The sequence below is a fragment of the Lactuca saligna genome, chromosome 7 (assembly GCF_052625555.1).
Source record: "Lactuca saligna cultivar CGN05327 chromosome 7, ASM5262555v1, whole genome shotgun sequence".
Lineage (NCBI taxonomy): Eukaryota > Viridiplantae > Streptophyta > Magnoliopsida > Asterales > Asteraceae > Lactuca > Lactuca saligna.
In genome coordinates, this window is record NC_136423.1 from 1,611,229 (window position 1) to 1,627,146 (window position 15,918).

Here is a 15,918-nt window from a genome sequence, read left to right on the forward strand (position 1 = left end):
ATTTGCATTTTGACTTGTACCAAAAAACTAGCCATATTAATGTAATTTATTACTTACCTGGCTGTTGGGATGGTTTTTACCCGTTTTCGGTACAGCCGTAATTGCTCAAATACTCGAACAAAGCTTTTCCTTCTTTGCAAAACCGTAATAATAATAAAATCTGTAAACTGATTTTGTTTTGATGTTTATTTACACTAAATATTGTTTTCTCAAAATAAAAAACGTTGTGGAACAAGATCTATCGAACACCCATAAAGCAAGAAAGCTTTAGCGCACACAGCAAAAAAACAGTTACAAATGACTGGTAAAACTCTACCATTTGAATCTCATTTACCGAGACACTATGAATCTTCCTCTCTTCTTAGCACAGCACAACTCCTAATGCATATATAATTGACGAATAATATGATGGTATGTATGGCTAGCAATACTCATAGGAAGTTGGAAACAGATAATTTTATACTGGGGATTTCATTATTAACATTTATTGGTAATACATACATACAATGGGAATTGGGGGCTAAGATGGAACACAATATACAATAATGTAATTAGTTGAACGAATTTGAAACGAAACCTTTTATGAACATCATCACATCACATCACATCACCCCAATCAAGTTAGTTTTCTCTACCTAATGCTACTCACGCCACCTCTGTAGTAATCAGCCTCTTTTGATCTGAAACCGAAACTGTGAAGTTGTTGTCTTTGAGCTTTGTTTCTTGACTCCAGTAGTGTGGAGATTGTGAAGTCAACAATGGCCACAAAACGCTCCTCTGCTGTGATGTTGGTTTCTTCTTGAAGGTCTTTGTGTGTTGTCTTATGATTCCATTGACCGCCTTTAGGTAGTTACTTGAGTCATGGTCTCTAAGGATAGTGCCATCGGAGCCATAAGCTGTAGGATGTTGCAACGTTTCTATTGGGTGTGGGGAGTTTAGGAAGGCCCGAATAGCCGCCTTGGTCTTGGTGGAACCAGAATTAGAATTATTCTTCATAGAGTATAAAGCGCTCCCAGGAGGGAGTAAAGGATGATGTGGCGACGAGTTTTCATCCGGTTGGAGTATAAACATTTTCCCAAGTGGCGTATATAACAAACTCTGCATACATTAGAGACCGTGTTGGTATAGGAATAGGAGTTAGAAAGTATGAGGATAAGATTTTGGGTTAGAGGACTTACATTTCTATTTAGGCAGGGATGAGAGCGGAAGGTGGGGCATAGACGTTTGAGTAGTTGGGCAACATGGTTCGGGTAGTTGCATGAAAAAGCCCTGGGGACGATGTCTCTATGCATCATGACACAGTGAACGTGGTTTTGGTGTAACCCCAGCTGGTCCAGAATCTTTTGACCGTTACAGAAGACAAAGGGGGAACCAAAGGTGACGACGGGCCGTAGAGCCGAGGCCTTGACAACTTCCCTGGTGAGCAGCATCAGGTTAACCAGTAAAGACAGGCTGCCCCCAAGAGAATGCCCCGTGAATTGAAGCTTTGCCCTTTCACCGTATCTCTCCACATGCTCTACAATATGTGGCATGAACTGCTCATATATTCCCTTTGCAGCCTCGTATATTCCCCTATGAACCAGCACCTCTGTTCCCTGTAACATTTGTTTCTCATTATTGCTATACCATATTACCATCAAGGAACGTGTAGGTGCATTACACTGTTATTATGGACTAATTTATAATAATAAAAAAAAAAAAGCAACCACCTGATTTGCTTACCTCAAACTTAGTCGGTTCAAAGAAGAGATTTGCTTGCCACGATGCCACTGAATCCGAACCCTGCAATTGCCAAATGAGATTAATAATCTTTGATTCAAATAATAACTTACTTCTATCCAAACATTTGAATCGCACTTAAACCAATAATAAGAATCAAATACTTGAAACCCAATCCACTCCTTTTATAGGTTATGGAGCCTACTGTCTTTTTTTTTTTTTTTTTTTAAAAAAAAAAAGTACCTGGATGACAAAGCAGCGAGTGTATATACTGGAGTCATCACAAATAAACCATTCACAAGGAGAGGAGTGAATGGACTGAAGATCCTTTGCAGCCTCCTGTTTTTCTTTCTCAGGTGCTGCAACAACTGCTGTCATAGTGGAAGCTGCCATATACGCAGCCATCTCTGAATTGTAGACTCTTAGACTTGGAGAGTAATCTGCAACATCATCCTCCTTATGTTTTGGTTCAGACACAAGGTTTATAAGTCCACCTGCATGGGATCTTACATATGTTGCTGCTGAGGCTGCTATCTCATAAGCTGAAGTGCGGTTTATTCGCTTCATTTCCTTTTCCCTCACATTCACAGGTAAGCGAACCGAGTCGTGTGCCATGGCTTCAGCTAAACCTTTCTTCTCCAATGAGGATGTTACAAATGTCAAGTCATAGTATCGTCTCAAGTCGTCCTCCTACAATCACACCACAAATTTTTATGTTTTTGCCCAATACTGGAAAAGACTAGTAACACAACATCTATATCTATATACATACCTCGATTTCTGGGATAACATAGGCCATGTTACAGAGAAAAGCCAGTTGTGAGAAATCTTTGGTATCAGACCAAGAAACTTTATCCAACAGCTGGGAGAATGTTTCCTGATTGATGCTTTCAATACCTTCATCATCGCTATAATCCACTTCACACCCATCATCTTCATCATCGCACTCTTTTTCTTGATTCTCACCATCGCTTTCATTACTCTGCTGTTTTTGAACCCATCGGCTTCGAATCTCCATTAACCTCTCTACCCAGTTAGCTCTTTTCTTGTCCATTTCTATATCGCTCACATCTTTCAATTCATGACAATGTCTCTCTTCGGAATCTGTCTCAAACAGCAGTGTCTTGAGGGAATTGGGGATGATAGATCGCGATAGATTGAAGTCGAAAATTCCCATTGAAGGGCTGTTTTTCAACTTAGGCTGATTCATGGAGGCCTTTGCTGAATAGCATAGATTGTTGTCGGAGTATGCTCTCTGAATTCTCGCATGTTGTCTCAAATTTTGACCCGAGATCGAGCGGTTAAGGATGTTTGGTCTCTTTCCTGTTATCGGGCTTTCCGGTTGGCTGGAAACCGATATACTACTACTGCATGCCATCATTAACAACGATAGATGCTTCAGATACCCTGAAACATAAACATAACATACACTCTCTTTAATCAACACATGTTTATGTTTATGTTTATGTTTATTGAGATGGAGTTCTCTGCACCCAAAACAATCAAGGCATAAAAAGATTATATACGAAAAACTGGAACCTCGGAAACACCGACAACATAGATCAGTTCCTTTTTTTATTTCACCAAAGCAAGCAACACTTATTCTGAGGATGATTCGGCTTCTTATAAGATACTAAATTAAGTTGGTAATAATATAAACACGACACATTGGGGTTTTGTTTTGTGTGATCCTCGAAACTATCACTTCCAAACTTTGACCAGATGACGTTTATAAATTGGGTGATGGGTGTAAGGTAACAAAGCAAGAGCAACTACCAATCAAACAGAATACTAAGTTATTTGTCTGGTAGCTGTCTTGTCGTATAGTAGTATAGCATGTATGGAGTTGATATCAATGTGAGAAAACTTTAGTATTAGCGTTCTCTATGCTTGAAGCATCCGTCCGTCTGTTCCAATATAAGAGGACAAGTGAAAACAAATGACATCATCATCATCATATTTATATAAAAACTAAATCCAATCATCACTGCCACCCGACTCGATTTTCTCACACCTCAGGTCATCCGTACAAATATTCTAAAGGATTTACAAGAATTAAATGTGCCTACAAAAAGGAAAAATTATGTATTCTGCCATGCTGATAATCAGATACCTAATCTTGTCCCTCCAATAAAAGACTATGCATGGGTTCATCAAACTAGTTGTTTACTTTTTATTATTTATTTTTTTTCCCTAAAAAATGATTATTAAGAAAGAGAATATGTATTATTATATATGTTTTTTTTTTTCCTGTAAATATAAAATGGGACTTCCAAGTGTAAAAGTGTTGCACAAATAAAAATTAGAATAAAAAGCTGTATATTATATTGTACTATATGATTAATGTTAGAATAAGAAGTCATAGTATAACATACCTTTATTTTGTTACTTTGTTTCCACCAAGGTTATACTGTTTCGTGTTTGGAGTTCTAATTAATAATATTTAGTCTTCTTACATTTGGACCTTCTTTTCTCGAAAGATAAGATAAAGATTTGTATAAGTTTAGGTGTAGAGTTGTTCAAACTTGTTCTAACACTTCCAAGATCCAAGTATTTTTCTGGGATGCAAGTAATAATAATTAGATACCTTTGTTTTGTTTTGGGATTTTGTTATCAGTACACCCATTCGAAATACAGTCCATTTTCAAAATATATAGAATTTAATATTAGGGAAAAGTTCCAATAAAAATAACCACAAAAGGTTGAGAAACGGTCAGTCACATTTTAATGATGACATAAATTTTATTTTATTTTGTAGTTTTTTTTTAACACTTGTTGATTATAATAAGAACGTATTAAAATTAATAATTTCCCATTCTTTAAAATTGGATATCAATATTGTCATATTTTTTAAAACAAAAGTAAAATTATGTTATATCTTAATAAAAATGGTGATCATTGAACTCTGTGGATGTTGTTAAATAATTTTTATATTATAAAAAAAATACTAATATTGATATTTAATTGTAGAGTATAAAAAAGTATTAAATTTTAAATGATCGGTTCTCATCGTTCCTATTTTTTTGGTTCCAATTTGAATTGTTCTTTTCAATATTAACATATTTTAAACATTTACATGCAATACGATATATAAATTAAAAATATAGCTATTTAATCAATGTAGGAGGGGAAGATTATCTTAATATTAATAATTGATACATGACTTATGCTAAAACATTTATCCATAAAGTGTGTGTTTTTTTTTTTAATTTAAATATATATGTTAAAGAATATGCACTATTTTTGTACCGTAACAACTATAATTAAGTTTGAGATGCAGTTCACTCATTATTTTGTTTTTGCAAGCAATTTAGTTTCATATATTAGATAACTAACTAGTTTATAACCCGTGGTTCCCACGGGTTATAAAATTAATTAAACTTTTATAATAAAAATTTAGAATTATTAATTAATTATTTTAAATAAATCATTTTAAATAAATTATTAAATAGGAGATATATTAAAATTTTAAAGTTATTATAACTTCAAATTTAACATATAATTATAAAATATAAATTTGAATTTTGAAATGAGTTGCCTAATATATCTGCATGACACATGATATAATGTTAATAATGAATTGTATTAGAGTGACACTTGACAAAAAAAGATCAAAACTATTCACTTATTAGAATAGAGATCCGATATCATTTCTTCCTAGGTTTTTATCAAATCAAATTATATAATTATCACTCCTACTATATAGGCCTATAATGAGTCCATATTTTCCGAGTAAATTATAGTTTTAGGGTTTCATCTTTATGTAGGTTTGGTCATATTTTTGGAAATTTAAAACCATTAATCCTTATGTCTAGTAAATCCTCCTTTTTTAGTCTCACTTCCTCATACCATCTATAGAATCCCTTTAAATATTTATGAAATGATTAAAATACCACTAGTTTTGTCTTTTCTAATTTTTGACATTCCTATCATCCCTAGACTATTTCTATAAAAGATTGAAAAGATGTCTAAAAGCTTTCTACAAACCATCAACCACGATACGCACTTAAGCCTTATTTAGCAAAAATAAGCTAGTTTATAAGCTGATTTGTCGTAATTTACTATTCGGTAAAACTATAAAAATAGTTTATTTTAGCTTATGAACTAGCTTATAAGCTAGCTTTTAATAAGCTACTTTGAGATAGATTTTGATAAGTTTATGAAGTTCTTAAAAAATATTCCAAATGTCCTTAATTATATCTACTCTGTTTTCTTTTAGTTATATATCTAAAAGTCTATTTATGTCATTTTACATTCTAATCTAGCTTATAAGCTACTTTTTATCGAACACTATTAATTTATAGGCCACTTTATCAACTAAAAACTAGCTCATTAGTTAGTCTGCCAAACATGATCTTAGTACTCTTTCTGTCTCTTCCATTTATGAAAGTCCAACACCACCTACTTTGCCTCCTTTCACCTCTGGCATGACATTGGAAGCACCCCGACCACCCCTTCACGATGGACCTCCTCTTATCCACCTTTACCTTCGATCACCGACTCTCCCCTCTGGAAACCTACAAATACGGTGTGGCCTTAGGATAACCATGAGGTTATAGTGGTCTCGAATTTAACTCTCTTTTTGGTCTATCTACGATGTTGTTCTGGAATTCAACATCAATTTGAACAAGTGTTAGGTTCGTCAAAATGGAAACATAGTGTAAGGTGTTCGGTAATGGCCCTTGGTTCTGTAGGATACATTGGGCAGTAAGGAAAAAGGGAAAGAGACGTGTGATAGTTATGGCGCAGGTTGTTGGAGGCGGTGAGAAGAAAGAGAATAATGGATAGGGGAAGTTGGTGATGATGGAGGTCAAAAGAGGGGAGTGGCCTTTATCTCCAAGACTAAAGACCCACTCCGGACACTATAAACCTACAAATACGGTGTGGCCTTAGGATAACCATGAGTTTATGGTGGTCTCAAATTTAACTCTCGTTTTGGTCTATCTATGATGTTGCTCTCGAATTCAACATCGAATTGAACAAGTTTTAGGTTCATCAAAGTGGAAACATAGTGTTAGGTGTTCTGTAGTGGCCCTTGGTTCTTTAGGATACATTGGGCAGTTGGTGATGATGGAGGTCAAAAGAGGGATTTGGCGTTTAAAAAGCATAAAACTTTCCCTACTTTTCAAATGGATTTGGCGTTTAAAATCTGAAGATTTCGTCTTATGGTGGTGTCATGTTAAATGCGGATTTCACAATCTTGCTAGGAAGCATGTGTTTAAATTGGTGAAAGAAATCATTTCATGGTGTCTGGGGGAATGTTGTCAAAATTATACAAGGGCTTGATGGTTTGGAGATTGACTTTGCTGAAAATCTCTCACGCAAAGTGGGTTCAAGCACTAAAACCCTCTTTTGGCTCGATGATAGGGCCGGTGGGTGCACCTTCGCATCCCGTTTCTCGTATCTCTTGGCCCTAGATTCGAAGGAAGTCTTGCTTTGTATTAGAAATGATACACCAAAACGACATAAGTTGGAGTAGGACAAGGAATCTCAGACACCCGATCGAGCTGCTGGATTTGATCAATTACATGATGTTACCAATAATTTCTCCCCTTCCGACATAATGGACATTTAGAGCTCAAATCTCACTATCGTGGAGTGCATCATCACTAAAATCAATGATTCCTTTAATCGAGTAAATTCTTAAAGTATTCAATAAGATTGACTCCTCTGCAACTAAAATCATGGATTGCATCATCCCTTTAATTGGGTCAATTTTAAGGATAGTTTTGGTGCTTGTGAAGGGGTCAATTGGGTTAGTTGTCTTTTAGCATTTTATAAGTTTTTGTGTTATTCCCTTTTTGTCTGCTCTCCTTCTCTTAGCAAGTCTTTGTCTTTCTATAAATTTCGATGTTTCAAAAAAGCCTCTAAAAATATTATGGGTATATATTATAAACTTTTGCTCATTATTTTCCTTATTTCATTTGAAATATGTCTCTCTTTCTCTTTGGAAGCTTTTAATATAGTGAGACATAATAATTGTCAAACAAATATAGATACACGAATAAATGCTAAATAGCATGGGCGGTATCTGTATATGTAGTTGATGCGCACCAGGTGCATTTGGGTCCATATATAATTAGGCCCCCTAACGCTAACAGTGTAAAACTGACAACTCACGAGACTTATGACTTATGAGAATCTGGTCCCACTTAAGTCTTCACTAATCAAATATCAAAATATAACTTACTATAAACTATAAAGTATTATATAACTAAAACTATATGAGGAAAAAATATACTAGCAACACCCGGACAATAATTGCTGTCTACAATCCAGATGAATTGCTCTGTCAACTATATAATCAAGTAGGACTATTATTTTCTTGCTGGTTAAATGTTAAAACTTTAATTAAGAAAATTGCAAATTCTTTTGAAAACAATATTTAATGTAGAATCGACTAAATAAACAAAATATTACTTTCATAAAAAACAAAACAGTAGTAACTTGTATAATTAATTAATTAGGCCAAAATTACTTATTAATTAAATAAACGTTTTACACATTGATCACGAACATCTTAAGAATGACGTGCATAACTAATTAATAGCGCAAAGTAAAACAAGTCATACACTTGAATTTTGAATCAAATTAGCATCATTAAAGTGGGGACATGCATACCCACAACAGCTAGCTGCTAGCCCATCATATTGAATAGTTCAATCGATATAGATTAGCAGCAAGCATTACAGCAGCATGACACAACGGAAACAAATCAAGTTTGTTAACCGCTCAAGTTATGCATCGATTTGCAGGATTTTTCTCAAACAATAATTTCATAAACAAAATCCCAATACATACCTTATACCTTGAAGACCAATCTGCGATCAAACTCAAGCTGTTTCCGTAACGTATTGAATCGGACTTCGCATCGGACAAATCTGTAACAATTACACCAGCAATTAATTGATTAAACAAACTATCAATTTTCACCCAACTTCCTAAATTTAACTCAGCATTCCGATCATTTGGATCGATCGGTCGATACATGATATATATATATATATATATATATATATATATATATATATATATATATATATATATATATATATATATATATATATATATATATATCCATGAATTGCTTGTTTCTGTCATTTATTTTGTGTTGTTGAGAGAGGGAGAGAGAGAGAGAGAGAGAGAGAAAGACGTAAATGTCCTTCTGCGATACATAGCTCCAATCGACGGAGAACTCTCGCAGTGGGTATACGAAATATGAATATCAAATATCACGACGAATTTGATAAAAAGAAAAAAACATTTATTAACCAAGCGAACGATCAATTCGCTCCAAAATTTTATCAGCACTCAATTCAGTTGGGTATATATCTCGATTAAAAGCGTGTTTTTTTTTTTTAATGTATAATCGGTGAGAGACAGAGAAAAACTTACATGTCCACTGCTGCGAAAGCTCCAATCAATGGAGAACTCCCGCAGCAGGCTTGCGACCGAATGTATATATCTATGATGAATTGATCCAAGCTTTTCTTCTAGACTTGATCAATCTATCGGTTGTCTCACAAGTTTCTCAAACAATTTTCGATAATTCAAACACGCATATGTAAATATAAATATGTAAAGAAAAATACCCACAAACACAATATTTTCTTCTTCTTCTTCTCTCTCAAGAAGGAAGGAGAGATTAAATTTTGGGTCACACTCTTTCGGTGGTTAGTGAGATCTGGTAAGACTTTTTATATGGCCACCTGAGAGAGAGAGAGAGAGAATCTCCTCACGTGGTTTTTCGAGCTTGCCACGTACCCTGACCAATTTTATTAATATTATTTTGACCTTTTTGCCCTTTTGCATTTTTAATCATCAATTAAGAAATGTCAAAATGTACGCTCATTTTCTTTCTTTTTCCTAATCTAAAACTTTTAAGCACGTTTGCTAATTTTATTATTGGAACCTAAAGGAATACGATCAAGACTTTATAAAGGTGAATGAGCATGATAGGTTTTTATTTGTAGTTTTCACAATTATATCTTGTAAACAAATTAATTTGTAACGGACTTTGGATTCTTTTAATTAAATTAAAGTATTTATTACATATTAATAAAAATATAATTCAATTATGTATTATCATCTTAAATGTGTGTGTATATATATATATATATATATATATATATATATATATATATTAAAACGATTATATAACTACTAACTTTCTCATCTAGGTGTACAATACAAAAACTTGAAAACATAGAAGGAGTTCCAAAACCAAAATAAATCCAATATAAGATACGAATTTAATTTAAATTAAATGAAACTTGAAACCAAACAAATGACGCCTATAGAATAATCCAAATGTATATTGAAGCAAAAGGGCATTATGGGGATTCCAGATATAATATGCCAGTGAAACATGGGCCAGATGTGCGGTTGCATGTAATGTAGGTTAGTGATTGTGGCCCCCCTTTTCGCAGTCTTTTTAAGAATACCAGCAGCTAGCTATATATGGCCTGCTGTTTAATTCGAAAGGCGTTGGGAGCTGGAATCATAAACAAGGCTTTCCTGCTTGGCATTCAGTGCATCGGACACGTGTCGTAAAATATGGCTACCTTCTCTATATCGTCCTTCATTAATACGGATGACCAAGGTATTAACGTAGCCCATATTTATGGTATATTGTATTTGATTGTATAGTCCATTAATTAGAATGTATAGCCCATTTACATTATAGCCCACTCTATGTAGTGCATCTTTATTTATTTATTTATCTATTTATTATTATTATTATTATTATTATTATTATTATTATTATTATTATTTCTCTTCGATCCCCATAAGCCGAAGGCTAAATCCTAGCCGTTGTCGGCTGAACCTCCTCTCTTCTACTTCTTTCTACCTTTAGCTCTCCACCATGGGTGATGCCACTATCTCTCTAACAAATCAAAAACCTTAAGAAATCACAAGCATCAAGGCATATGTACCTCTAATGATCTTGGGAACTACGATGATGCAACGCGGATGCCAAGATTTATTTGAAACCCACTGTCGTGGGTTTGGTGTTCTAGGATTTCTCAATGACTCCTCCAAACCCACATCCTAGACCAATGAAGAACAGTACAAGTTAGACTTTGTTTTGAAGACATGCATGCTCTATGAAACCTTAACATAGCCGCTACTTAAGTCTCAACATGATTCTTAAAAACACGTCATATCTCACATTGTTTGGCAGAGTTTGGAAAACTTATTTCACGATAACAAGGGTGTACGAACGTTAGAGTTGGACAATGAAATCCGTTCTATGACACTTGGTGACCTCTCAATTACTAAATATTGTCAAAAAATGAAAAATGTTGCTGATCTTTTAGCCAATATCAAAGCTCATATGCCCGAGAAAACTCTTGTTACACATCTTATAAATGGGTTACCACCACAATATGAACACATCACCACTATTCTTCGTCATCGTGATCCTCCACCAACCATTCTGCATGCCTTCTCCGAGCTTCTATGCGAGGAAAGTTGCATTCTTCGCAACCTTATCACATAGACCATGCATCATCGCCAACTGTATCGTACACTGACAACTCTCATGGTAACAAATTTTACTCTCATGGTAGTAACCACATGGATGACCGTCAAAGCAAACAACCCTGTCATGGAGGATCCGCTGACTACCCCCGCCCCTTAACTCCTATTGTCACTTCTACGTCTCAGCCACCACTGTGAAACTAAAGCCCTCGCATGCTACCATGGCAGCCCATTCCTTAGTTGTACCCTCACAATCTCACATATGGCACAACAAACCTAAATCTGACCCACAAAACCACGAGCCCAAATTTGACCCACGAACTCACCAACCTGTGAACCCATATAAATAAGTAGGTTGACTGGTCGTATTTGGGTTTATGTTCCAAACCCACCAACTTGTGACCTGTATAGTTAAATGGGTCATGACCTATATAATGGAGTTGCACTTGATGGATCTATATCCCTTTGTAGCTCCCTTTCCATTATCTCCATATGTAACAGTAGGACCATCCTTCATTAAGAAATCTTCTAGAAAAAACTTGAATTCAATCATATGTCTTGAGCAACCGCTATCTAAATATCAAATATGTTCTTTACCCTGAAACTAAAATATACAGTTAATATACATTGATCCATCTTGCAATGGGTCACTTAAGAAAATATATTATAGCACTCACTGAGTTTTCAAAAACAAGATGGATGAAGATGGGATACTAATCCAACAGGATCATCATTAGAAACAAAGCAAGGCTTTTGGCTTAAGGTTTTTGTCAATCAGAAGGGTTAGATTATGATGAAACATTTGCTTCTGTTGCTAGACTTGAAGCAATTTGTCTGTTTCTTACCTTTTCTTCATTCAAGAACTTCAAAGTTTATCAAATGGATGTCAAGACTACCTTCTTACATGGAGATATTCAAATAGAAGTTTTCCTAAAGCAACCTCCAGGGTTTGAAAATGAGGAGTTTACAAATCATGTATATCGTCTTGATAAATCTGTCTATGGGTTAAAACAGGCACCTAGTGTTGGGATATTTTGTGTTGTGTTAATTGTAATGGATGGTTGGGGCTCTCTAGACCTCTCAAGGTCCAGATCTAATGTCTATTCCTCAATGGGACTCTACATGCTCCATATGCCAACTAAAGAAGGGCTAAAGAAACCCTAGCTTCATGAGATCTACTTTATACATGAAAATAGGCATGGATTCATACCTCAAACAACAACCTTTGATGATGTGATAGCAGATTTGAGCTCCTTAAACAGCCTAGCTTGGAATCCCCTCCTTCTTCCTGGCAATAATGCTCTAAGGTGAAGAAATTAGCTCCCACTCTCTATGCTCTCTGGTTCGAATGGTGTCTCTCAAGGGTAAGAGTGGCCGCAAATGAAGTCCATAAGGACCCTTAAATAGGGCACATGACCAAAGATTTAGGGCTTCTGCATACAGCGCGGACACGTCGAGTCGATTCTCCGACTCGTTGAGTCCACTCATTAATCCGAGTCATCAGTCGCGATCCTACTCGACGAGTTTAGGCGCCAACTCGTCGAGTCCCTTTTCTCATCTCAAAAGCAAATTCTTAAATTATGATACATGGAAATCCGGATGTTAAAATTCTCCCCCACTAGACTTAGACTTCACCCTCGAAGTCTCACTCTGCAAACAACTCTGGATGCTGCTCCCGCATCTCCATCTCCGGCTCCCAATTCAACTCGGACCCTCTCCGATGTTGCCACTGGACCTAAATCAGGGGCACCTCTTTGTTCTTAAGAACCTTGACCTTCCGATCCAAGATTGTGATTGGCCTCTCAATGTAGTTCATGCTCGTATCCACCTGAATATCCTCTAGTGGCACTACTACCATCTCATCGGCTATACACTTCCTCAACTGGGATACGTGGAAGGTATCATGAATCTGGCTCAACTCGGTAAGTAGCTTCAAACGGTATGCTACCTTACCCATTCTCACGGTCATCCTGAACAGACCAATGAATCGGGGCCCTAGTTTACCCCTATTCCTGGATCGGATCTCTCCTTTCCAAGGAGATACCTTCAGGAGTACAAAATCTCCAACCTGAAACTCGAGCTCGGATCGCCGCGTATCCGCATAACTCTTCTGGCGGCTCTGGGCTATCAGTTACCATTGTCTGGCCTGATGTATCTGCTCAGTCGTCTTAAGCACTATCTCAGTGCTACCAATCACCTATTGTCCTACCTCTCCCCAACAGATGGGAGTCCGACACCTCCTCCTATATAAAAGCTCAAAGGGAGGCATACCAATACTCAAATGGTGGCTGTTGTTGTAAGAAAACTCATCCAAAGTTAGGTATGTGTCCTAAATTCCACCGAAGTCCATAACACATGCTCGAAGCATGTCCTCGAGCGTCTGAATCGTTCGCTCTCTCTGCCCATCCATCTGTGGGTGATAAGCAGTGCTAAAGTGCAATCTCGTCCCCAACTCCTCATGAAACTTTTTCCAGGACCTGGAAGTGAAATGAACATCTCATTCTGACACAATTGAGATCGGCATTCCATGCCGCGACACCACCTCCCTCACATAAATCTCTGCTAGCTTCTCTGAAAAAGAGCTCTCACTGATAGCAAGGAAGTGAGCGCTCTTCGTCAACTGATCCACAATCACCTAAATTGCATCAACATCCCTCGCGGTCCTCGACAATTTGGTGATGAAGTCCATAGAAATTTGTTCCCACTTCCACTGGGGAACGTCTAGTGGCTACAACTTGCCATACGGACGCTGGTGCTCGGCCTTGACCCGACGACAGGTCAAGCACCTTTTTACTACCCACACAATATCCCTCTTCATACAGGTCCACCAATAATCTCTCTTAAGGTCCAAATACATCTTAGTGGCCCCGGGATGTACCGAGAATCTCGATATGTGAACCTCCTCCATCAGTATGCTACGTGCCCCGCCCATAAATGACACCCAAATCTGACCATGAAAGGTCATAAGCCCTTGACTCTCGGTAATAAACTCGGATACCTGACCAATCACTCGCTCTTTCTTTCAGTTTTCCGGTCTCACTGCCTTTGTTTGGGCCTCTTAAATGGTATCCAACACCGGAGTCATCACCGTATCGTCATACATATATCTCGAATCGAAGCACTCTCCGTCCTGCGGCTTAGAGCATCGGCTACCACGTTAGCCTTGCCCGGGTGGTGTAGGATCTCACAGTCGTAATCTTTTACCACATCCAACCGTCTTCTCTGGTGCATATTCAGGTTGGGCTGATCCATCAGATACTTCAAACTCTTGTGGTCCGTGTATATGGTACACCAAACCCCGTACAAATAATGGCGCCATATCTTAAGGGTGAACACCACTGCCCCCAACTCCAAATCGTGGATGGGATACCTCGTCTCATGAGGCTTCAACTGCCTCGATGCGTATGCTATCACGTTCCTTCTCTGCATAAGCACCGCACCCAACCCTGATATAGACGCATCACAATACACCACGAAATCCTCCATTCCCTCCGGAAGGGTAACACTGGAGCTTCGCATAGTCTCTAGCGAAGAGCCTCACACAAGGTTTGCTGCTCGGGACCCCAAATAAAAGCAACGCCCTTTCGGGTCAATCTGGTGAGGGGAACGACAATCTTGAAGAAGTCCTTGATAAACCTCTGATAGTTGCCGGCCAACCCCATAAAACTCCTGATCTCGGCACCTCCCAACGCATAACAACCTCAATCTTGGCCGGATCGACCAATATCCCATTCTGATTAACAAGGTGCCTCAAGAACTGGACCTCTCGTAACTAAAATTGCACTTGGAGAATTTGGCATAAAGCCTCTCAGATCTCAATACTCCGAGAATCTCTCTCAGATGCTCTTCATGCTGCTCCGTGGACCTCGAATACACTTGTCACACTCTCATTCAATTTGTCAAATGTTTTTTTTAGTTATTTTGAATTTTTTTTTCATATGTCATTTGATGAGTGTTTTATTTTATTAAATTCCAAATAATATTTTAATGTAATAATTGCAATAAATATAATAATAAATGGATATCAATTTCATTTATGAACTTACCTTTTAATTTCAAAATTCCTAAAATTAAAGTTCATTAATTTCTTTTATTTATTTAAATGGTTTGTTTAAATTTAAACCATAAAATTTTTTTTTATTATAATAATTCATTATTTTTCTTATTTTTTTTTTATAAATTTAAAGTTCTCAAATATTTTGATCTTTATAATTAACTTTTTTTTAATTAACTCATATAATACATGGTTTACAACTAGTATTTGAATCAAATAAAAGTTGATTATATAGTTTATATTCTAATTAATATAGATGATAAGTATTTAAAGTTAGCTTACTGTTATAGGGAAATCTCAGGAAAAGTTTCAATATTTTACTCTAATTTATGAAAAAATCTCAAATTAAAATTTATTTATAAAAAAGTCTCAATTACCGGTAAAAATGACGATTTGATCATATTTTCCCGGTTTATCGGTTTCATTACTTACTCGGTTTTAATAAAGTCTCATTATTTTACCATAATTTACGAATAAATCCCAAATTATTGTAAAATAATTGGACTTTAATGAAAATTATGGTAAAATAATTGGACTTTAATGAAACCGAGTAAGTATTGAAACCAATAAACCAGAAAAAAAAAAAAAAAAGGATCAAATCGTCATTTTTTCCGGTAATCAGGATTTTTTCATAAACCAATTTTACTTTAGGACATTTTCGT

General features: G+C 36.3%; 1 protein-coding gene across 2 annotated transcripts; it reads right to left on the minus strand.

Annotated features, from left to right (window-relative positions):
• Positions 1-431: 431 nt before the first annotated feature.
• LOC145005605 (alpha/beta-Hydrolases superfamily protein) lies at positions 432-9,376 on the minus strand. Of its 2 annotated transcripts, none has more exons than XM_078964716.1 (7): positions 9,115-9,376; positions 8,521-8,600; positions 2,492-3,086; positions 1,963-2,409; positions 1,723-1,782; positions 1,179-1,595; positions 432-1,098 (listed from the first exon to the last, which is right to left on the minus strand). In XM_078964716.1, exons 3-7 carry the CDS (start codon positions 2,927-2,929, stop codon positions 646-648), a joined length of 1,815 nt encoding a protein of 604 aa, XP_078820842.1. In that variant the 5' UTR covers positions 2,930-3,086; positions 8,521-8,600; positions 9,115-9,376; the 3' UTR covers positions 432-645. The 2 variants fall into 2 exon arrangements, with proteins under 2 accessions (XP_078820842.1, XP_078820841.1); XM_078964715.1 differs by having other exon boundaries at positions 2,492-3,126.
• Positions 9,377-15,918: the final 6,542 nt, after the last annotated feature.

Excerpts from the sequence above, each read along its gene's own strand:
- LOC145005605 (XM_078964715.1), bottom strand. The coding sequence starts at position 3,100 with ATGATGGCATGCAGTAGTAGTATATCGGTTTCCAGCCAACCGGAAAGC. Across the intron at positions 1,596-1,722 it reads TTGAACCGACTAAGTTTGAG|GGAACAGAGGTGCTGGTTCA; the intron begins GTAAGCAAATCA and ends CAAATGTTACAG. Across the intron at positions 1,099-1,178 it reads ATCCCTGCCTAAATAGAAAT|AGTTTGTTATATACGCCACT; the intron begins GTAAGTCCTCTA and ends TAATGTATGCAG.